At 43.7% G+C, this 19,721-nt stretch overlaps 1 protein-coding gene across 1 annotated transcript in view; it reads left to right on the top strand.

Annotated features, from left to right (window-relative positions):
- Nucleotides 1-19,721, top strand: part of TRPC5 (transient receptor potential cation channel subfamily C member 5) — a 180,181-nt gene that overhangs the window by 138,868 nt on the left and 21,592 nt on the right. The window contains exon 7 of the mRNA XM_025431527.3: nt 2,052-2,247. Within this exon, the coding sequence (XP_025287312.1) occupies nt 2,052-2,247 (196 nt within the window). The remainder of the gene's footprint in view (nt 1-2,051; nt 2,248-19,721) is intronic.

The raw sequence follows: 19,721 nt of genomic DNA, 5'->3' as shown, positions 1-19,721 counted from the left end.
CATATTCATTCATTTATTCAACAAGTATTATTGAGTAGTTATCATGTACCAGGTACATAGTAGCTGTATGTCCCTGCCCTCATAGAGCTTACATACTAGTGGGGATGGACAGAAAATGAATATTTAAACAAAAAAATTACTTCATATAATTTTAGGGAGTTTTAAATGCTACAAAGAAAATTAAATGAGACAATAAGGTAAAAGAAAATTGGTGGAGCCACTTTTGGTAGAGTGACTGAGGAAAGCTTCTCTGAGGAAGTGAGATTTGAGCTGAGACTGCAGTGATGTTAAGGAGACAGTCATTCAAAGGTCTGGGGGAAGACCAATCCCAGAGAGAGGGAAGCTTTAAAACATTACCCCACATACCCCCTAAATGAAGCCAAGAACAAATCCCTAAACCTCTCAAAATATATTGCACTTTAGGGGCACCTGGGTGGCTCAGCAGTTGAGCATCTGCTCTGGGCTCAGGGCATGATCCCGAGGTCCCAGGATCGAGTCCTGCATCAGGCTCCCCGCAGGGAACCTGCTTCTCCCTCTGCCTATGTCTCTGCCTCTCTGTGTCTCTTATGAGTAAATAGATAAAAAAAACTTTATATATAATATATATTGCACTAAAAACAACATATTTTGGATGTGCCTACGAGGCTCATTCAGTTGGGCATCCCACTCTTGATTTTGGCTCAGGTCATGATCCCAGAGTCATGAGATTGAGCCCCACATTGGGCTCTGCACTCAGCAGAGAGTCTGCTTTTCTCCCTTTCTCTCTCTCTCTCTCTCTCCCTCTGTCCCTCCCCCTGCTCACTCTTTCTCTAAAAATATATACATAAATAAATCTTTAAAAAATAAAAAGAACGTATTTTGAGCAATTGAAAAGGGGCATCTAATCTTAAAGTAGCATTTCTTATGTTCTGCCCCTCATCCATGTGCTTGAGAAATAGTTGATTTCTGCCACCCAGAGCTGGCTGCCTTTTATTGCTACCTACACAGATTTCTGAACATAAGGCCAAAGAAACCCTAGACACTGAAAACTTATCATTGCAAAATTGCATATTTGGAGACTAGGAGAGGAAACATAATTTATGGAGCAGTCTAATAAAATAATGCAGTGGTCTGAGGAGGTGAGGTGGAATTGTATTTGTTTTTTTTAAATGATTTTATTTATTTATTCATAGAGACACACACACAGAGAGAGAGAGAGGCAGAGGCACAGGCAGAGGGAGAAGCAAGCAGGGAGCCTGATGTGGGACTCGATCCAGGGTCCCCAGGATCAAACCCCGGGCTGCAGGCGGTGCTAAACTGCTACGCCACCAGGGTTGCCCTGGAATTGTATTTGAATTCTGGCTCAGCACTTAGAGCTGAGTGACCTCTGAATCTTTGCTTCCTCGGCTGTAACAATAAAGGTTTTACAAGAATAATAATGATCATGTATGGAAAAGTGATTAACATGTTTATATATGGTAAGTTCTCAGTAATTGTTAGTTAACATATCATTTAAAATAATCTACACAACATGTTAATTCAAGGATCCCTAAACTCACCCACTGAGCTTAGCACCATGCTGGGCCCTGTCAGAACCACAAAAGAAGTATCAGAAATGTAACTTGTTCACATTCACTCAGCTAGCAAATGACAGAGTTGAGATCTTAACCTAGAACAATCTAACCCAAGCACCATATTCTTAACTACTCATTTACTGCCTTTATGTAATTAGAAAGGTGATAAATCATATGGTCTCAAGATGAAAGAGAAAGTTTGGCAAAGGAAGGAGCCCTTCAAATAAGTCTTAGAAAAGTATAGGCTTTCTGTAGACAAAGAAGAGAAGGAAGGTATTCCAGGTGGAAGAGAAAAGCCTAAGATACAGAAGCAGCAACAAACAAATTAACCCACTTGATTGGGCTGGGTAGGGAAAGAGACCAAAATATGTGACATCACCAGTCTCCCTGTTGGGATGGAAATCTGACAGGCCCCTTATTTAAGCAGATCCATTCACATTTTCTCTTTTCCTTACCTTTCCTAAAGAACTAACTAACCTGTTCGTTGACCTCTTTCAGGCTCTTTGAAACCCTCCAGTCACTCTTCTGGTCTGTATTCGGCCTTTTAAATCTCTATGTTACCAATGTGAAGGCCAGACACGAGTTCACAGAGTTTGTGGGAGCTACCATGTTTGGGACATACAACGTCATCTCCCTAGTAGTGCTGCTGAACATGCTGATTGCCATGATGAACAACTCCTACCAGCTTATTGCCGTGAGTAGCTTTGCTTTACAAGGGTGATTACTTGACTTCAGGAGTGGTCACATTGGCCTGGAGCCCACTGGAAGCTCAATGAAGCAGTGTGTTTGCATGGAGTATTTTACATTAGCTTTCCCAGTTGTTAGAGTGAATTATTTCTTTCAAAGGCAACTTGGTTTGCACTCTTAGTCCACTGAATCTCAGTAATCTTGAAGAGGAGGTTTTAGTTAATAAGACTTTCTGGTAGCCTGTTAAATAATATGTTTAAAACTATGAGTCCACTTTCTTGCCTTAGAAAGAATTCGGAAGGTGTGAGCACAGTTTGGCTATAACGTGTCACTCCACTAATCTCCAGGGTGGATTGAGTGGTTCTCTAGGTAAGGAGGGTCTTATCTCCTTCTTCACTGCAAACATGTCCTTCACAAAACTGAGCATTCCATTGCCAAAGACAACTTTTCAGAGAGTGACTATTTTTTCATCAAGGATATATGAGGGACACCTGGGTGGCTCAGTGGTTAAGTGTCTGCCTTCGGCTCAGGGTGTAATCCTGGAGTTCCAGGATCGAGTCCCACACCGGGCTCCCTGCATGAGTCTGCTTTTCCCTCTGCCTATGTCTCTGCCTCTCATAAATAAATAAATAAATAAATAAATAAATAAATAAATAAATAAATAAATAATTTTTTTAAAGAAAGGATATATGAGAAATTGCACTCCATTGTGAGACATGCTTAAGTAGAGTCAATCACTGAATCTTTTCTTGACCATCATGCTACAATTGGGATCAGCAATAAATGAGAAATGGTAAAGGTATAGGATATGAGAATGGTCCAGGCCCTGCTCTGGTTTTTGATGCCAAAATAAATATCTACTCTTAGCTTATTTTCTTATGACCTACCTATCATATTTTAAAATGGAGTATTAGGAGTTTTGACTATCTGAACTCTATCTGAGTTCCTGTTTAGTTGGGTATCAGTGGATTTGGATGTTTAGTTCATAATAAGATGCTAGATCACTTCCATGGGTCTATCTGTTGCTGTAAGTTTTTGATATAACACAGAAGACAGATGAAAAGACCCGACTCTTGGGATCCCTGGGTGGCGCAGCGGTTTGGCGCCTGCCTTTGGCCCAGGGCGCGATCCTGGAGACCAGGATCGAATCCCACATCAGGCTCCCGGTGCATGGAGCCTGCTTCTCCCTCTGCCTATGTCTCTGCCTCTCTCTCTCTCTCTCTCTGTGACTATCATAAATAAATAAAAATTAAAAAAAAAAAAAAAAAAAAAAAAAAAAAAAAAAAAGACCCGACTCTTGTCTTCCTTCATAGATGCTATTTCTCAGATTTGATCTACCACTGAGGAATCATTTAGCTTACAGAAAAACAGCTTAAGTTATTAGTTATATGAATATAAGTATACTGGGACGCCTGAGTGGCTCAATGGTTGAGCATCTATCTGCCTTTGGCTCAGGACGTGATCCCGGGGTCTGGGATCGAGTCCACATCAGCTCCCTGGGGGGATCCTGCTTCTCCCTTTGCCTGTATCTGTCTCTGCCCCCCTCTCTCTCTCTCTCTGAGTTTCTCATGAATAAATACATACATACATACGTACATACATATAAATATATACATAAATATACACACATATTTTTACATACATATATATATACCCACATATTGTCCATATTTCATAAATATTACTGGTGATAGTGACCATCTGTGATCCATTTCGATTAAGGACGAGGACCAAAGCGGAATGGGTTTATGTTGCAGCAGGAGGCTTTTGAGCTTTCTATTTGGAAAAATTTCCTAACCATAGATAGCAATGAAATATATTCCCCTAGGTAGGTTTGTAGAATTTCTCTCACTGGACAGTTTAAAGAAATTAGAACGTAAAAATATCCATTAGGATGGGTTAGGTCTTAGGTGCCTCCGGGGGGACATATAGTGAAAAAATATATTAGGGACTCTAGTTCTAGTCCTGTCATTTATAACTGTGATCTTGAGTAACTTACTTTCCCTTTGTTGGCTTGATTTTCTTCCAAAAAGTAAGAGGGTTAAAATGGTCTTTATTGAGATATAATTGACATATAGCATTCAATAAGCTTAAGGTGTACAATGTGATGATTTGATACACATATATATTGCAAAATGTTTATCATAATAAGGTTAGTTAACACATCCATCACCTCACATAAATGACCTTTTTTTTTTTGGTCAGAACATTTAAGATAGCAACTTTCAAGTATATGCTATAACACTGTTAACACTGTTAACTAGAGTCACCATGCTGGGCCTTATGTTCCTAGAACTTACTCAACTTCTAACTGTAAATTTGTACCCTTTGACCAACATTCCCCATTTCCCCCAACTCTGAGCTCGTGGCAGCTACCATTCTACTCTCTGTCTCTCTGAGTTTGCCTTTTTGATTCCACATGTAACTGAGATCAGCCAATATTGGTCTTCTTCTGCCCGACTTATTTGTCTTAGCATAATACCCTCCATTTTCATCCATCCAGGAAAACCTTCTTTCTCATGGCTGAATAATATTCTGTTGTCCATATATATACCATATTTTCTTTATCCATTTGTCTGTCAAGGGACAGTTAGGTTGTTTCTATGTCTGGTCTATTCTGAACAATGCCACAGTGGGCATGGGAGTGCAGATATTTTTTTCAAGATAGTAGTTGCATCTTCTTTGGATATACACCCAAAAGTAGGATTGCTGAAGCATCCTTCATGGCACTTCTATTTTTAATTGTTTTGAGGACCCTCCATACTGTTTTCCATAGCAGCTGCACCAATTTCCATTCCCACCAATAGTGCACCTTAGCTTCCTTTTCTTCACATTTGCACTACAATTGCTACCTCTTATCTTTTTGATAATAGCCATTCTAACAGCTGTGACATGATAGCTCATGCTGGTTTTGACTTCCATTTCCCTCATGATTACCTATGCTGAGCAATTTTTCATGCACCTGTTGGCCATTTGTATGTCTGATACAGTGATCTTTAAAATCCCTGTCAGCTCTGACATCCTGTGAGTCTGGGTGTCTAGATGAAGAGGCCAAGCTCACAAGGCCCCTTCTAGCTCTGAAATGCTGTCCATCTGCTGCTTTTGAAATGGAATATCATTCAATTTTATACTTTTCTCTCTCTCTTAATAGTTCAAACCCAACCAGACCAAGAACTCTGGAATGATCTATGCTTACTACAAGTCTGTCTGTATAAAGGGGACAGGCCTAAAATCCCAGGGGGTTATTTTTCCACTCCTATGCCTAGCATTTCCTTACCCTGCCAAAGATGGCAATATTCATGCCGAGGCACTTGTCATTTTCTCCCTGGGTGTCTTGCAGCTGATTGCCCCTAATGGCAGTGGAAAAGAAATAGATTTTCTTGTCACCTAATACAGGGCTGTGGTGTCTCCCACTGAGCTCAGTGACATTTTGCTAGGAAGGGTGGAAATAGTCAACTCCTGCTCTCTTGTCACCACCCACTGGTAGCAAGTTGTGTTTTAATGCCACCTACTGTTGTACCCGAAGAAAACACCTTAGCTTGAAGAAAAAGCTTGGGGGTGGAGAGGTGAGGGTTTGCTGGAATATGGCCTGAATAGGGTCTACACCATCCCATACCTATGGACTCATGGCCAACCACTCTGAATGCCATCTCCTACTTTGGGATCTTCTGGTAATGTGTCTTTATCATTTGGAACTGGATCCAGTGAGATCCTGATATTGGGCAATCTGATTCCAATAATATCTGGATTAAAAACAGTAAAAACCAGCAAGTAGATTTTATTCCACTTGCAACATCTCCACTTCAGTAGTCAATGCAGTTTTTAGAAGGCCCTGATATATCAGGAGGAAATGCTATAGCAAGGGAAGCCACTGAAGACAAATCTCTCCTACTTCAAAAGGTAACAACAGGCTGACTCAGTCTAAGTGGAGACTCAGTTGTTGACAAGCTTTACTGGGGATGTGTTTAAGTGTATATTCTAGGACAGAGCTCAGGAACAGCAGGTAATAGGATCCCTTGAAGGGTCAACCTCTTTCTCGATGCTCTGTGCAGGATGCAGAGCTGCTGGTGGAGTAGATATGTGGCTCTCGAGAAATTCATATTTCTGTGCCAGAGGAAGCACCACTGCAGTCACAGATAGTCAGTTTTAAGATATGGGGAAGCAAGGATCACTCCAGGCCTGTGCTCTGTGGTCCCAGCCAGCATCATCTAGTGAAGCTGGCCATATTTTATATTAATATTGTTTGTGATTAGCATTGATTTACTCTTCTTCCTTTATCCTTCTATCTCTCCCAAGCTGCTTATTTCTCTCTGTGACACTTCTTCCAACACATCCACCTTGTTGCTGCTGTTCCTCATATGTATGTCTAGTTCCATCAAGTGAAGCTGCCCTTGATACCATTTTAATCAAATTCACCTTTATGAAAACAGTAGGTGGGAGGGACAGACCAGCTCCACAAAAACCCACTTACCTTAGGCCCTATTCCTACCTCCAACTCACCTACAAGGGGCATCTCTTTTGCCTGAGACTGATCCTCACAAAACATGAAACTTCTAATGATCTGTGTGATATAGCCTCGTTTGGCAAGTTACTAAGAACCCTCAGCTTCTCTGGCTTCTGAGGAGTGTTCACTATAAAGTTGAGATTAAGTAAATAGCACTTGCCTCACTGAGCCACATCTGCTGCAAGACTTGGGGAGAGCCCAAATACATAGAATTGATTATCTCCCTTGGGGTGGCAGCATTTGGAGGCTCAGATAATGGATGAACTCTCCAACTGCAAAAGACAGTTATGCCCATGAAGACATTCATCAAAACAATCCCAGCACTGCAAAGACAGTAAACAAGGCTGGAAGGGGCCACTGCATACCCAGGAGTTCCAAGGGGGGCAAGTGGTCTTCCTGCCCACACCCAATCACTCAGAGACAATCTCAGATTTCCAAAGCACAGAGAAGTCAACAACTCACACACCACACTATGATTTGTAACCCACTAGCCAGGCAGATAACCAACTGCTAAACACTGGTATGGCACCTAGTTGTGAAGACTGAAATTGAAATATCTCCATACCAGTTGGTAAATAGCTGCCACTCCAGCTGTTCCTTCTGGGATGCCCATGGATGACTTCACAATCCAGCAGGTGAAAGTTGATGCCTGGAATAGCAGGTATTTTCCATGCCTCTGTTCCAGTGCTGTCGCTGGCATACACTCTGATGGGTCGGTTTCTTAAACAGTCTGAATGTCATAGTCATCGTGGTAGGCAGAACACTAAAATGCTCCCCTAAGATTTCCTGCCCTAATCGTCAGGACCGTGAAGATGATGAGATGGCACAATTGTGATTATGTTGCATACATGGCAGGAGAGTTTTACTTACGTAATTAAGGTCACTAATCAGGGAGATTATCCAGATAGGCCTAATCTAATCATGCCAGTCCTTTAAAAGTAGAATTTTCTCCAGCTGGTAACAAAAGAAGTCAGAGATTCAAAGCATGAGGTGGATTTGCTGTGCCATTGCTTGATGATGGAGGGAAGCATGTGGTAAGAAATTCAGGTGGTCTCTAGGAAATGAGCACAGCCCCCAGCTGACAGCCTGTAAGGAAGTGGGGACCTCAGTCCTACAACCACGAGGAAATGAATTCCATCAACAACATAAATGAACTTGGAAGCATATTCTTCTCCAGATCCTCTAGATAAGAGCTAAGCCACACCGACACTCTGATTTCAGCCTCAGGAAGGCCACTGTGAGTGGAGTGGAGTACACAAATCAGAGAGAAGTAGGAGATGATGTCAGAAAGGTAATGAGGGTCAATAAGAGGTTGTGTCAGGCCTGAGAGACCTTTGTAAAGACTTTGGTCTCTACTCTGAGTGAAATTGGGAGCCATGCGAGGGTCTTGGAGGTACATGATCTGACTTGCACTTTAATAAGAATATGCTGATTGAGGGGCACCTGGGTATCTGCCTTTGGCTCAGGTCCTGATCCCAGGGTTCTGGGAATCGAGTCCCATGTTGGGCTCCTTGCTCAACAGGGAGCCTGCTTCTTCCTCTCCTTCTGTCCCTCCCCCTGTTCGTGCTCTCTCTGTCTCAAATAAAGAAATAAAATCTTTTTTTAAAAAAAGAGTATGCTGATTGAGAAAAGACAGAATTGTTGCACCAGCCAAGACCAGTTATGAGATCATTGCATTAACCAAAAATAAGAGCTGATCGTGGCTTAGAATAGCGTGGTCATGATGGGCACGATGAAAAATGGTCAGATTCTAGGTATATTTCAAAGCTACATCCAATTCTGATGGATCAGATGTGGAGTACGAGCAAAAGAGAGGAGTCCAGGATGACACCAAGACTCTGGGCCTGAGTAACTGGCAGGGTGGAGTGTTCCCTTACTGTGAGGCAGAAGTGTGGTAAAGGAGGAGGCTTAACATGGAGGACAGAGATCCAGAATTAAGTTTTAGACATACGGAGTTGGAAATGCCTGTTAGACATCTGAATGGAGATGTCAGGTAGGCAGTGGTCTACAGGTCTAGCAGAGAGGTCCAAGCTGCAGACAGAGATTTGGGAGTCACTAGCATGTGCATGGTATTGAAAGCCATGGGATTTGGTGAGATCACTAAGGGAGTGAGTATGGATACAAAAGAGAAGAGGTCCAAAAGTGAGGCATTCTAATGCATAGAGGTTGGAAAGACAGGACAGATCGCCCAAGGAGATTAAGAACAACCAGAGAGGTAGGAGAAAAATAAGGATAGTGCACTATATTATAATACTGTATTATCCCCAGGATATGGATAATATCATATGCTAAAGAGTGGTAGATCCGGGATTTGAATTGAGGTAGTCTGACCCCAGCATTCTTGAACTGCTACCCTATCACACAGACCTTGAGACCAGGAAGCACCTGGACTGCACTTTCACTGCTAAGTCCCCAGCACACCTTTTCTCCTTCCCTAGCTACATCACAATTCTGAACCACCAATCTCCTTGTCCTACCAGTTCCAATAACTAAAGGTTCCATTAGCATAGGAACCTCAAACACTTTATCAACACACCTGTATCCCTCTTTTACCTCTCAAGAATGGCTTCATCAGAAAACAGAAGAAAACATAAACCTTGCCAGCTTTCAGTCCCCTAAAGCAATCTGAACTATGGAAGCTATAAGTCTAAGGAAGAGTAGAGCCTCTTTCCAGGTGAAGGAGCGTCTTGATTCAACCTATAGAAATGTTATGATATTGGAGCAGAGCCATTTCAAATTTTAATAACTGTCTCTTTCCTTTGGGATACCCTCAAGCAATCTAGATATTAATTTTTCTCATTGTAGCTTGTGCTTTTCCCTACTGCCAAACCACTCCCTGGAATCCCATCTGGGATTACTACATCTCACTAACAAGAAAGCAAACATTCAGAACCACGGAGGACATTTTAATAGTGCCTCCACTTTGGGTAACGTGGGACCTATGCAAACCTGCTAGTAATCCCCTATCAGTGAACAACCTACATTTCCTGGTAGGTTCTGAGAAATACACGAGGGCTTGGTGCTGTAAGTGATATGAAGGTAAAGACACAGTTAATGGGTTTAGGGGGCTTAAAGTCTAGTTCAGAGGGAGAAGTCAGACATGAGTAAAATAGCAATAGTATTATCACAATAGATAATAACAGTGATTATAGAGAGAATGGGCGTAGAAGTCAGACTGCCTGGATTTGAGATCTGGACTGCCATTTAGTGTTCTTTGGGGCAACTTGACCTCTTTCTGCCTCATATGACTTCTCTGTACAATAAGGATGATAATTAGGCTTTTATCTGCTGACTCTGATCCATCCTCTGTCCATTTCCTACTCTGCTCTGTATCAAGGGAACTATATTCCCCACCATCTGCCACCCTTTGGCTTCTGGGTAGGTTTGACCAACCCAAAGATAAGAAGAAAGAAGAAGCTCATATATTTCTTCTGCACCCCAAGCCCCCTTTTTTGTGGTACTTCCAAGCAGCAGCTGTATTTCCCATGGGACTCACCTCCAGCTACCACAGGCATCCCAAGCCTCCTTGGACCTAATTTTTGCAAGGCATCCCCATCTTGGCTCTAGGTCCCACCAGATAGCCCCAGTCTCTGCGCCCTGGTAACACCACTCACCACCTCCCAGTTGTCCCTCGAACTCTAGGGAGAAGAGCAGCTTCCTGTTGTTGCTGAATTGACAACTCTCTGAGTTGTCTCACTGTCCCGTTTGGCTCCTTAGCTTTTCCATCATTGACATCCTAATCCCTTTTTGAAATTTTCTGCTTGAAAGACCTAGAGAGATTTCCATTTGTCTGGCTATACCCCATCTCTCGGTACCTCTCTGATTAAGTTATTGGTGGGGTTGATTTAGGACAGGCAGACAGGGCTGAGACCTCAAGGTCAAATCAGAATAAACAGAAAAGTGGGGATAGCTTTCAGATCTCATTTCTGGGAGGGAAGTAGTATGCCAGTAAGGATCGGTCTGGTGTTGATCGAAGGCAATCAGGGTGTAGGAGCTGGTCTCATTCTTTTCTGCCTTCTATTCTTTGATATCTCATGAAAGTATCCTCAAATGGGAATAATGTCCTCCCTGCGCCAACAGGGAGTATGCCCCAGCAATGAAAAAGAAGCACGTAGGCAAATCATATCTCTAGGAGCTGGATGACAAAGTTCAGAGCCTGGAGCACCTGGGTGGCTCAGTGATTGAGCATCTGCCTTTGACTCAGGGCGTGATCTGGGGTCCTGGGATGGAGTCCTGTATCAAGCTCCCCCCAGGGAGCCTGCTTCTCCCTCTGCCTATATCTCTGCCTCTGTGTGTGTGTGTGTGTCTCATGAATAAATAAATACAATCTTAAAAAAAAAAACCCAAAGTTCAGAGCCTGCCTTTAGAATAATAATTTTAAAAGATGGGGGTCTGCTCTTGTGGCCTTTTCATATCTCCATTCTGAGCCTTCATACTGCTGTCTCCCTTGCTTAGCACAGTACCCTGGGCTAACTGCCTTGCCTGACTAATAAGCATGCAATGAATATCTAACATAAACAGTCTTTATTAATGTTATAAACAGGCACTCATCTGTTTTCAATTTATTATCATCATAACTGCTATCAATGATAACTACCATTTATTGAGCATTTATTATATTCCAGACACTATACAAAGCACTCTTCCTACATATTTTCTCATTAAATTTTTACAACTTTATGAGGCAGGTACTATTATAAATTCAATTTTATAGGTGAGGAAACTGAGGCACAGAGCTCAAAGTGACTTTTCCAAGGGCACACTCTTAATAATGGCACTGGCAGGTGTGTGTAACCCAAAGTAATCACCTTTCCTGCCTGCATTCCAACCCCTGCAAGACTCAAATGAACACACCCTACCCCCTCACTTCCCCTCCCCTCCCCCAACATTGGAATCACTCAGCGTTTTCTTTCCACTCGGTTTACTGACGGTCTCCTGACTTCTAGCCAGAGGGATATCCTCTAAGGGTCTTTTCCTTGGTTCTAGAGACTACAGGCCTTCCATTTACCTCAGCTGAGATTCTCTGCCCCCCACCCCTAACACACACACACACACACACACACACACACACACACACACACTGGCTCTTTTTCTCCTTCATTGTGCCTGTGAGCACTTCAAACTTCCAGTTTCTTCTCAGCTCTGCCCTGAATACTGCCAGCCTCCTCAATGAACAATCACACAATCCACCTGAGATCATCACACCCACAGAGGGTAAAAAGTTCAATGCTGGCAAGCTCACTGGCTTGACAAGAATTCCTCATTCAACTTACACATCCTGCCTTAGGACTTCTCATGTTGTCCTTCCCAGAGGGCTCTTGCAGGCCAAAAGCCTCTCTTGAAAGTATATTCCCACAAGCAAGTGGACTACCTATCCACCCTCCAGGTTCAGGGAAGTTTCGAGAGAGGAGCATATCCTCTGCTAACACTGCAGGGGGAGCCAAAGGCAGACTTTTCAGACCTCGACCTCTGCCTCTTGCTTGGGCCAGGCCTGCCCCCTGCTGGTCTAACACAGAACTGGATTTCTCGAGCCCTTGGCATCAAGGCCCATTCATGATTTTGTCAGCCAGTGGTCCTGAGAGCCGCAGCTGCTGAGAATGAGAGCTCTCCACCTCAAAATGCTGAGGGCGTCCTTTGGCAGGTCTCTGTTGAGCGGCAGTCTGTGCTTCCAACAGCAGCAGGAGCCTCTAATGCCTGCTGTGACCTGGTAATGATTTTGGTCACTGACAAAGATGCAAGGGGGACCGGAAGAAGACAATGAAGGGAAATGGCTTTCCTTCCCCCGCCCCACCCCGTCTCGCTGGGCCAAAAGGCAATCAATAGGGCAGATGGCTGCACTGTTCCTCTGCATCCCAGAATCTCCTGTCCTGGATGTTCATCAAGAACATCACTAGTTGTCATGGTGACTCTATCCCGAGTGACTCAAACAAAACAAGACGTGACAGGAAGAGCTTAATGCCCAAAGCATCCTTTTGTTTACCTGCTGGGTGGTGGCGTTTACTACTTCACCCATTCATTTGACAATAAATATCCCTTGGACGAGATATGATAAATCAAGAGATAAATAAAGGAAGGATAAATTAAATAGACGAATACATTTAACAAATATTTATTGAGAGACTGCAACATACTACACTATGTTCTTGTCACTGGGGATACAATAGGTGGCAGATGAATAGGACAGACCCCTGCTCTCACTGGTCTACGTAGACTCATGGAGCATTTTTACATGTCACAATTTGCATTTCATTTTTTACTTGAAGACTGCCCTAACCTTTTCAGGGTCATGGACTGCTTTGATCATCTGTTGACCATGGACAGGAAAAATGCACAGATAAGCATACATGATCCAACTTGGCAGAAAAATCTCAGAGGGTTCACAAACATCCTCCCACTCCTCCAGAAATCCCTCACCTTAAGACCTGTCCTCAGCATGAGAATCTGTTTTAAGCTGTTAGGAGGCCACTGTCTCAGGGTAAATGAGTCCGGTCCCTTCCTGAGATCAGGTGTGCATACAGGGCCAAGCAAGTGAGAAAGACCATGAGGGAACTGTACCTTCCCCAGAGGACTGGGGAGGAGACAATAACAAGGAAAAGGGATTAGAGGCACAGAAGAACAATGTCACCATCATCATGACTTTGCACAGGATCAGGTCTGTGGCAACAGTCACCAAGCCAAAGGTGCCTTCAGCCACTCTATAAAATCACAACTATCAATGGACAATCTGTGTTCATAAAAATGACTGTGTTTGTATTTCATTTTTTAAAGAGATTTTATTGATTTGTTTGGGGGAGAGAGGGAGAGGGAGCACAAGCAGGGAGAGCAGCAGGGAGAGGGAGAAGCAGGCTCCCCGCTGAGCAGGGATTCCGACACAGTGTGTGATCCCAGGACCCTGGGATCATGACCCAAGCCAAAGGCAGGTGCCCTGCCACCCAGGTGCCCTGTGTTTGTATTTCAAATGATTTCAGATCTGAGACTCGGGAAGAACCGTTCCTTGTGGAAGACCTGGCCTCCTTCTGGACTGGTCTCTGAATGTCCTTTTCATAGGCTACAAATCATATTTGTGGACAAGTCAAATGCCCACGGTCCAAAAGTCGTTGTTGGGCCATGGAGTTCTTTGTGGCTTCTACTGGTTCCCATTATTATTGTTCTGGGCACCAGGGGTCAGTTGACTGGAAAGCGAAGTGGTGCAAATGATCTTTGATTTCTGAGCAGCTGAGGTTTAGAAACGAAATGTGAGCTCTGATCAAGCCCCAAGTCTGGCTTCAGCTATTTCTCCCTCTGCTCCTTCCTACACCACTCATACTCTCTCTTAAATAAATAAATAACATCTTTTAAAAAAAAGAAGAAATGTGGCCTAGAGAGTTAAAAGTAAAGCCCTGCTAAGTGAGGCCAATCGGGACAGACAAGTAGATTTTCCCATGCCCACGGGATCAGGCCCATCTCTTTCTTCGGCCCCGGGCTCAGAAATGGCAGGCCCTGACTGGCTTGGTCTTGGTTATTTTTGAAAACTGCAGGGGGAGCTCTGCAAACCACAGCTTGCACCACCATCTCATTGCTTCTGTCCTCTGAAGGGAAAAGGTCCTCATCCTCCCCACATGAAAGATACAGGTAGGCAGAACAATCTGTGTCTCCTTGGCTGAAGGGCTCACTTTACATTTCTGGAGACCCCCAGAAATGGTGACAGACAGTTCAGTCAGCTGCAGGATCACCACATCTGCTGTGAATGGTGCCACCAGAATTGTGCAGTGTACGACCTACACGGCTGAATGCCAGAGCCCTGCAAAAGGTCTCTTCTGAAGCACAAAAAGCTGAAGGAAACAAGTGGAAAGGAAACCTGTGTTGGCAGAGGCCTGGCCAAGTGTGTAGTGGGATCTGTTTTCAAAATCTTGGAGCCTGAGCAGCATGCTCTGTCTCTGTACTTTTCACAGGTACCTTTCTGACACACAGGAATAAACCTGCTGCTTATTATGAAGTCCCACCCTGTGCAATTCCCAAAGAGACAGTACAGTGTAGCACCTTAGTGGTTAAGAGCTTGGATCCTGGGGAGCCTGGGTGGCTCAGTGGGTTAAGCGGCGGCCTTCAGCTCAGGTCATGATCCCAGGGTCCTGGGATCGAGCCATACACGGTTGGGCTCCCCTCTTGGCAGGGAGTCTGCTTCTCCCTCCCCACCCCGCCCATCGCTTGTGCTCTCTCTCTCTCTCTTTTTTAAAGATTTTGGTTTTTTTTTATTCATGAGAGACACAGTGAGAGAGAGAGAGGCAGAGACACAGGCAGAGGGAGAAGAAGGCTCCATGGGAGCCCAATGTGGGACTCGATCCCGGGGCTCCAGGATCATGTCTTGAGCTGAAGGCAGGCACTAAACCGTTGAGCCACCCAGGGACTCTCTCTCTCTCTCTCTCTCTCAAATAAATAAATAAATAAATAAATAAATAAATAAATAAATAAAATCTTAAACAAGAGCTTGGGTCCTAGCATCAACCCAACCCAGGCTGGAATTGTGCTCTGCCAGTTTCTAGCTGTATGTTCCTAGACATGTTTCTTCACATTGGTGAGCCTTATTTATAAGTAAATAGTAAAACAATCTACCTCAGTAGGCTGTGGTAAAGATCAAATAAGATGATATGCTTGAAAAATATTACTGATGGTCCCTTCACTGATATATCTGCCTTTGGCCTACAATGAATTCTTTGTACAAAAATCTGTTGTAGGGTACATGGGTGGCTCAGTCGGTTTAAGTGGCTGACTCTTGGTTTCAGCTCAGGTCACGATCTCAGGGTCATGAGATCGAGCCCCAGATCAGACTCCATGCTGGGTGTAGTGTCTGCTTGAGATTCTTTCCCTCTCCCTCTGCCCCTCCCACTGCTCACTCTCTCACTCTTTAAAACAAAGAATCTGTTGTCCACCCAATCTGTGCTAGTCTCTAGGGCTGCAATAGCAAATAAGACAAACGTCTCTAACCTCAATGGGCTTTCCTTCTAATGAGGAGCCTAAGAATAAGTAACTAGGGAGAAGTCCATTAAAGTGAGTTGTGATTACGGGTGCAAGAGAACACAGCAGAGTGCTGTGAGGTAGAATACCGAAGAAGCCTACTCTAAATCGGTTCTTCAAGGCAAGTCTCTCCGAGGATGTGAGATTTTAGCTGAGAATGGACAAATGAGAATAAGCCAGCTCTATTTCCCTGACTAGTAAAAAATATAATTAAAACATAAACAGAAAAAAATTTTCCCCAAATCCCTCCTCTTTTACCCTGATCATTATATCTTGAGTCATTCTATGGAGACTCTTGGAGAAGTAAAGCCTTTAACTGCCAATTTAATTGGGGATGTGAAAGGGGGCCTAAGGAGCCCCCTGGGTACTGGTGGGCCCAAACCCAAGGCTCAGGAAGGCTATCAGGAGAGTAAGGAGCAGGGAATGAGGACACAAGAAGGTCAGGTTACTCAGAGCTTCAGATGGGGATTGGGTGTGGCAGGATGTTACAGATGTTTCCAGACATTATCTGACTGAATCTTGTCTGAGCATGATCCCCATAGATAGTAAGTGAAAAAAGTAAGTGGCAGATCTGAGTGGAGGCAAGGTCAGAGGACGCAGTTTCTAGATCTGCTTTGCCACTAACTATATGCGTGACCCTCAAGAAGTAATTTCTCCCTCCAGACCCCATTCACCACATACAACATCACAACAAGTGTACTGCCAACTGCACAGGGTGGGTCTGAGAATCAAAAGAGAAAATGTCAAAGTGCCTGGAAAAGCGTAAAGCTCTAGACAAATGAAGTCTGGCTGTCTGATGTCTTTTTCCCAGGAGCAAGCTAAAGGTGAAACACTTGGCATTTTATTTTCTGGCCCCTCGTGTTTGAAACTGGCAAGAAAGCACTTACATAGAGAAGACAGTGGCTCTAGAAAGTGCTAAGAGGGTCTCCATGCCATGATGGCCAGCACACCTTGTCAGGATATCGGGGGTCCAGGATGTTGGCTCCATCAACTGAGCTCAGTAGGACCTGAGAGTCCAATTAGAGCTTATTTGCTTTGAGGACCACCTGAGATTTCACGAGAACAATTTTTGCAGTGATAAACTGGAGGCCTAGAGGAAGTAACATAGCTTGTTTCCAAGTCTCAACTATGATCTACATATTTCATGTATTACCCAGAGGCTTGTACAGTGCTGTTCCTCAGGCAAAATTTACCTATGCTGGGGCACCTGGGTGGCTTAGTCAGCTGAGCATCTGCCTCGTGATCTCAGCCCAGGTCTTGATCTCATAGTTGTGAGTTCGGGCCCAGCATGGATCCTACTTAAAAAACAACAACCACAAACTCACCTAGGCTGTGTGCTACTCCACTGAGGCCCACCTCTCTTACATAACAACTGAGAGGGGTAGGTGTCTACTGGAAAAGAACCACATTTTTAATCTCCAGCATCCAGTTATGCTGAGTGTCCCTCTTGTTTCTTCCCCTCCCCCACCCTCACCCCACCCTTGGGTAGGACAGGGAGGAAGAAGAGGAAGATCACTGAAACAGGCAAGATGACAACAGAGGTTGTCTGACAAGAGAGTAAGGGACTGCAATCCCACTGGTTGATTTCACAAGAATTTAGGAACTTAAAGCTGCCCAAATGTCATTGTGAACCTCAGATAGTAGATGATTTCTTTGAAAGCAGCAGAGTGGGTCAGAGGTGGATCACCGAGGAGGGATTTCCAGTGATACAGTGCTCTCACAAACTTGTTTGCCACTTTTCCTGCCATGTCCCTTGAAATCAGAGAGAGAAACATAACAGTCTATTGTTTGGGACCCTGTACTGTTTTTACAAGTGTGCTTCTGTTCCATTTACTAAATGGAAGCTAAATAAAACCCAGTGATGCTTGTGAGGACCTCAAAGGACCATTTTAGAAGGTGGAAAGTAGATCCTTCTGCAGTCTCAGGGACCTAGTGCACCGAATCAATTTACAGCTGTTATTGTTGTTGTTGTTGTTGTTTTTCCTGCCATTTTCATTGTCCTCAGTGAAATATATTTAAATATTTTAAATTATTTTACAAATTTTAAATTTTTAGATTTATGTGCAATCTTAAAAAATAAAACTCAAAGGGAAGCCCAGGTGGCTCAGTGGTTTAGCACCTGCCTTCAGCCCAGGGCGTGATCCTGAAGTCCTGGGATGGAGTCCCACATTGGGCTCCCTGCATGGAGCCTGCTTCTCCCTCTGCCTATGTCTCTGCCTCTCTCTCTCTCTCTCTGTGTCTCTCATGAATAAATAAATAAAATCTTTAAAAATAAAAAAATAATAAAACTCAAAAAAAACTCATAGAAAAAGAGATCAGATCTGTGGTCACTGGAGGGAAAATTGGAGGAAGGTGGTCAAAAGGCATCCACTTCCAGTTCTAAGATAAATAAATACTGGGAATGTAATGTCCAATATGACAACTACAGTTAACACTACTAGTATATATTGGTATATATACGAATATATATATATATATATACACATATATACACATACACATATATATAAACACACATATACAGTATATATTGAAAATTGGTAAGACTAGATAGTACAAGTTCTTACCACAAGGAAAGAATATTTTGTGTATCTGTATGAGGATGTTAATTAAACTTATTGTGGTAAATATACATAGGTCAAATCATTGTGTTGTATGCCTTAAACTTATATGGTAATATATGCCAATTTATATGTCAATAAAACCAAAAGAAAAAATAATAATTCTGCAATGTTAAACATTATCAGCCCCACCCCAACCCCCGCCACCAAAATGAAAACTCAGAGAGTACCAAGCCTCAAGGACCATCAAATATCCTCCCGGGCACCTTTCAGCTCGTTGACTGTATTGTGCACACATTAAGAAAGGCTATGGAGCTGCCTTGCCTCTCCTTCCTGCACACTGTACTCCTTCCATAGTAGCCTGATAAGCCAGCTTTGTTCATGTTGCTGGGTGGCCTCATGACATTATCTTTGGGGGTGTACAACTATATTTCCCACTGTCCCATCTAGAGAGGGATGGAAGCTGGGCTGGGGTGGAGGGGTTATCCATGGAAAGATAGGGATAGACAAGGGAGGAGGCAAAGCTGCTGGTCTGCTGCTTTGGGCTGCTGAATACACCTGAACTAGCAGGTAGAATCGCAGGATTAATGTTTCCAAAAGTGTCGTCAACAAACACCTGCATCAATATCAGCCAAAGAGGCTTATTAAACAATGTAGATTTTCAGACCTCCCATCCCCACAGCATCATCAGTGTTTGTGGGTCTGAAGTGGGGTCCAGGAATCTGCATTTTGGCAAGCCCCCCCCAGCCATGTCTAATATTCACTGAAACTTGAGAACCACTGATGTTGACAAATCCCAAGAAGTTCAATTAACTTCAATAGTTACGCTCAACCGCTCTATGCTGCCTCACTTTTCATAGTGTTACTTCTTTCTGGAAAGTTCTCCCCCAACCCCCACCTCTGCGTGCTGAAGTTGTTCTAGGGCTGGAAGCTGGGTAACCAGTAAAACAGTGACACAACCAAGCCCCCAAGTGGTCAGAGCAACCACTTAGCAACATAATCATGGACAGGGATGCGCAGGTGTTTCATGCCTGGGGAGGGGGTGCGGGAAGACAAAATGGCCACCCACTAGACAACTGCATATGTTCCGTAGGGAGAAGGACCTGTTTGTAAACACCCAGTGAAGGGGCTCTTGCAGTCTGAGAAGGGCTAATTGGACTATTGAGGAGGTGTCAGAACTACGGTGCAAAGGCTGTAAAGTTGATACACCAGCATCACCAGCATCAGAGTCACTCTCAGCAGGCTCCAGAGTGATGGGAACAGGACATTCTAACCACCTGGCCACCTTGGGGAAGAGAGGAGGACTGCTGATCCCTTAGTGACAGGGAACCGGCCTCCCTCTAGACCATTACATGCGTAATAAACTGGAGGTGAGGGCACAGGAAGAGAATGGCGATACTCTTTTTTTTTTTAAGATTTTATTTA

The sequence above is a fragment of the Canis lupus genome, chromosome X (genome assembly GCF_003254725.2).
Source record: "Canis lupus dingo isolate Sandy chromosome X, ASM325472v2, whole genome shotgun sequence".
NCBI lineage: Eukaryota > Metazoa > Chordata > Mammalia > Carnivora > Canidae > Canis > Canis lupus.
This window is presented reverse-complemented; position numbering and strand designations above follow the sequence as displayed.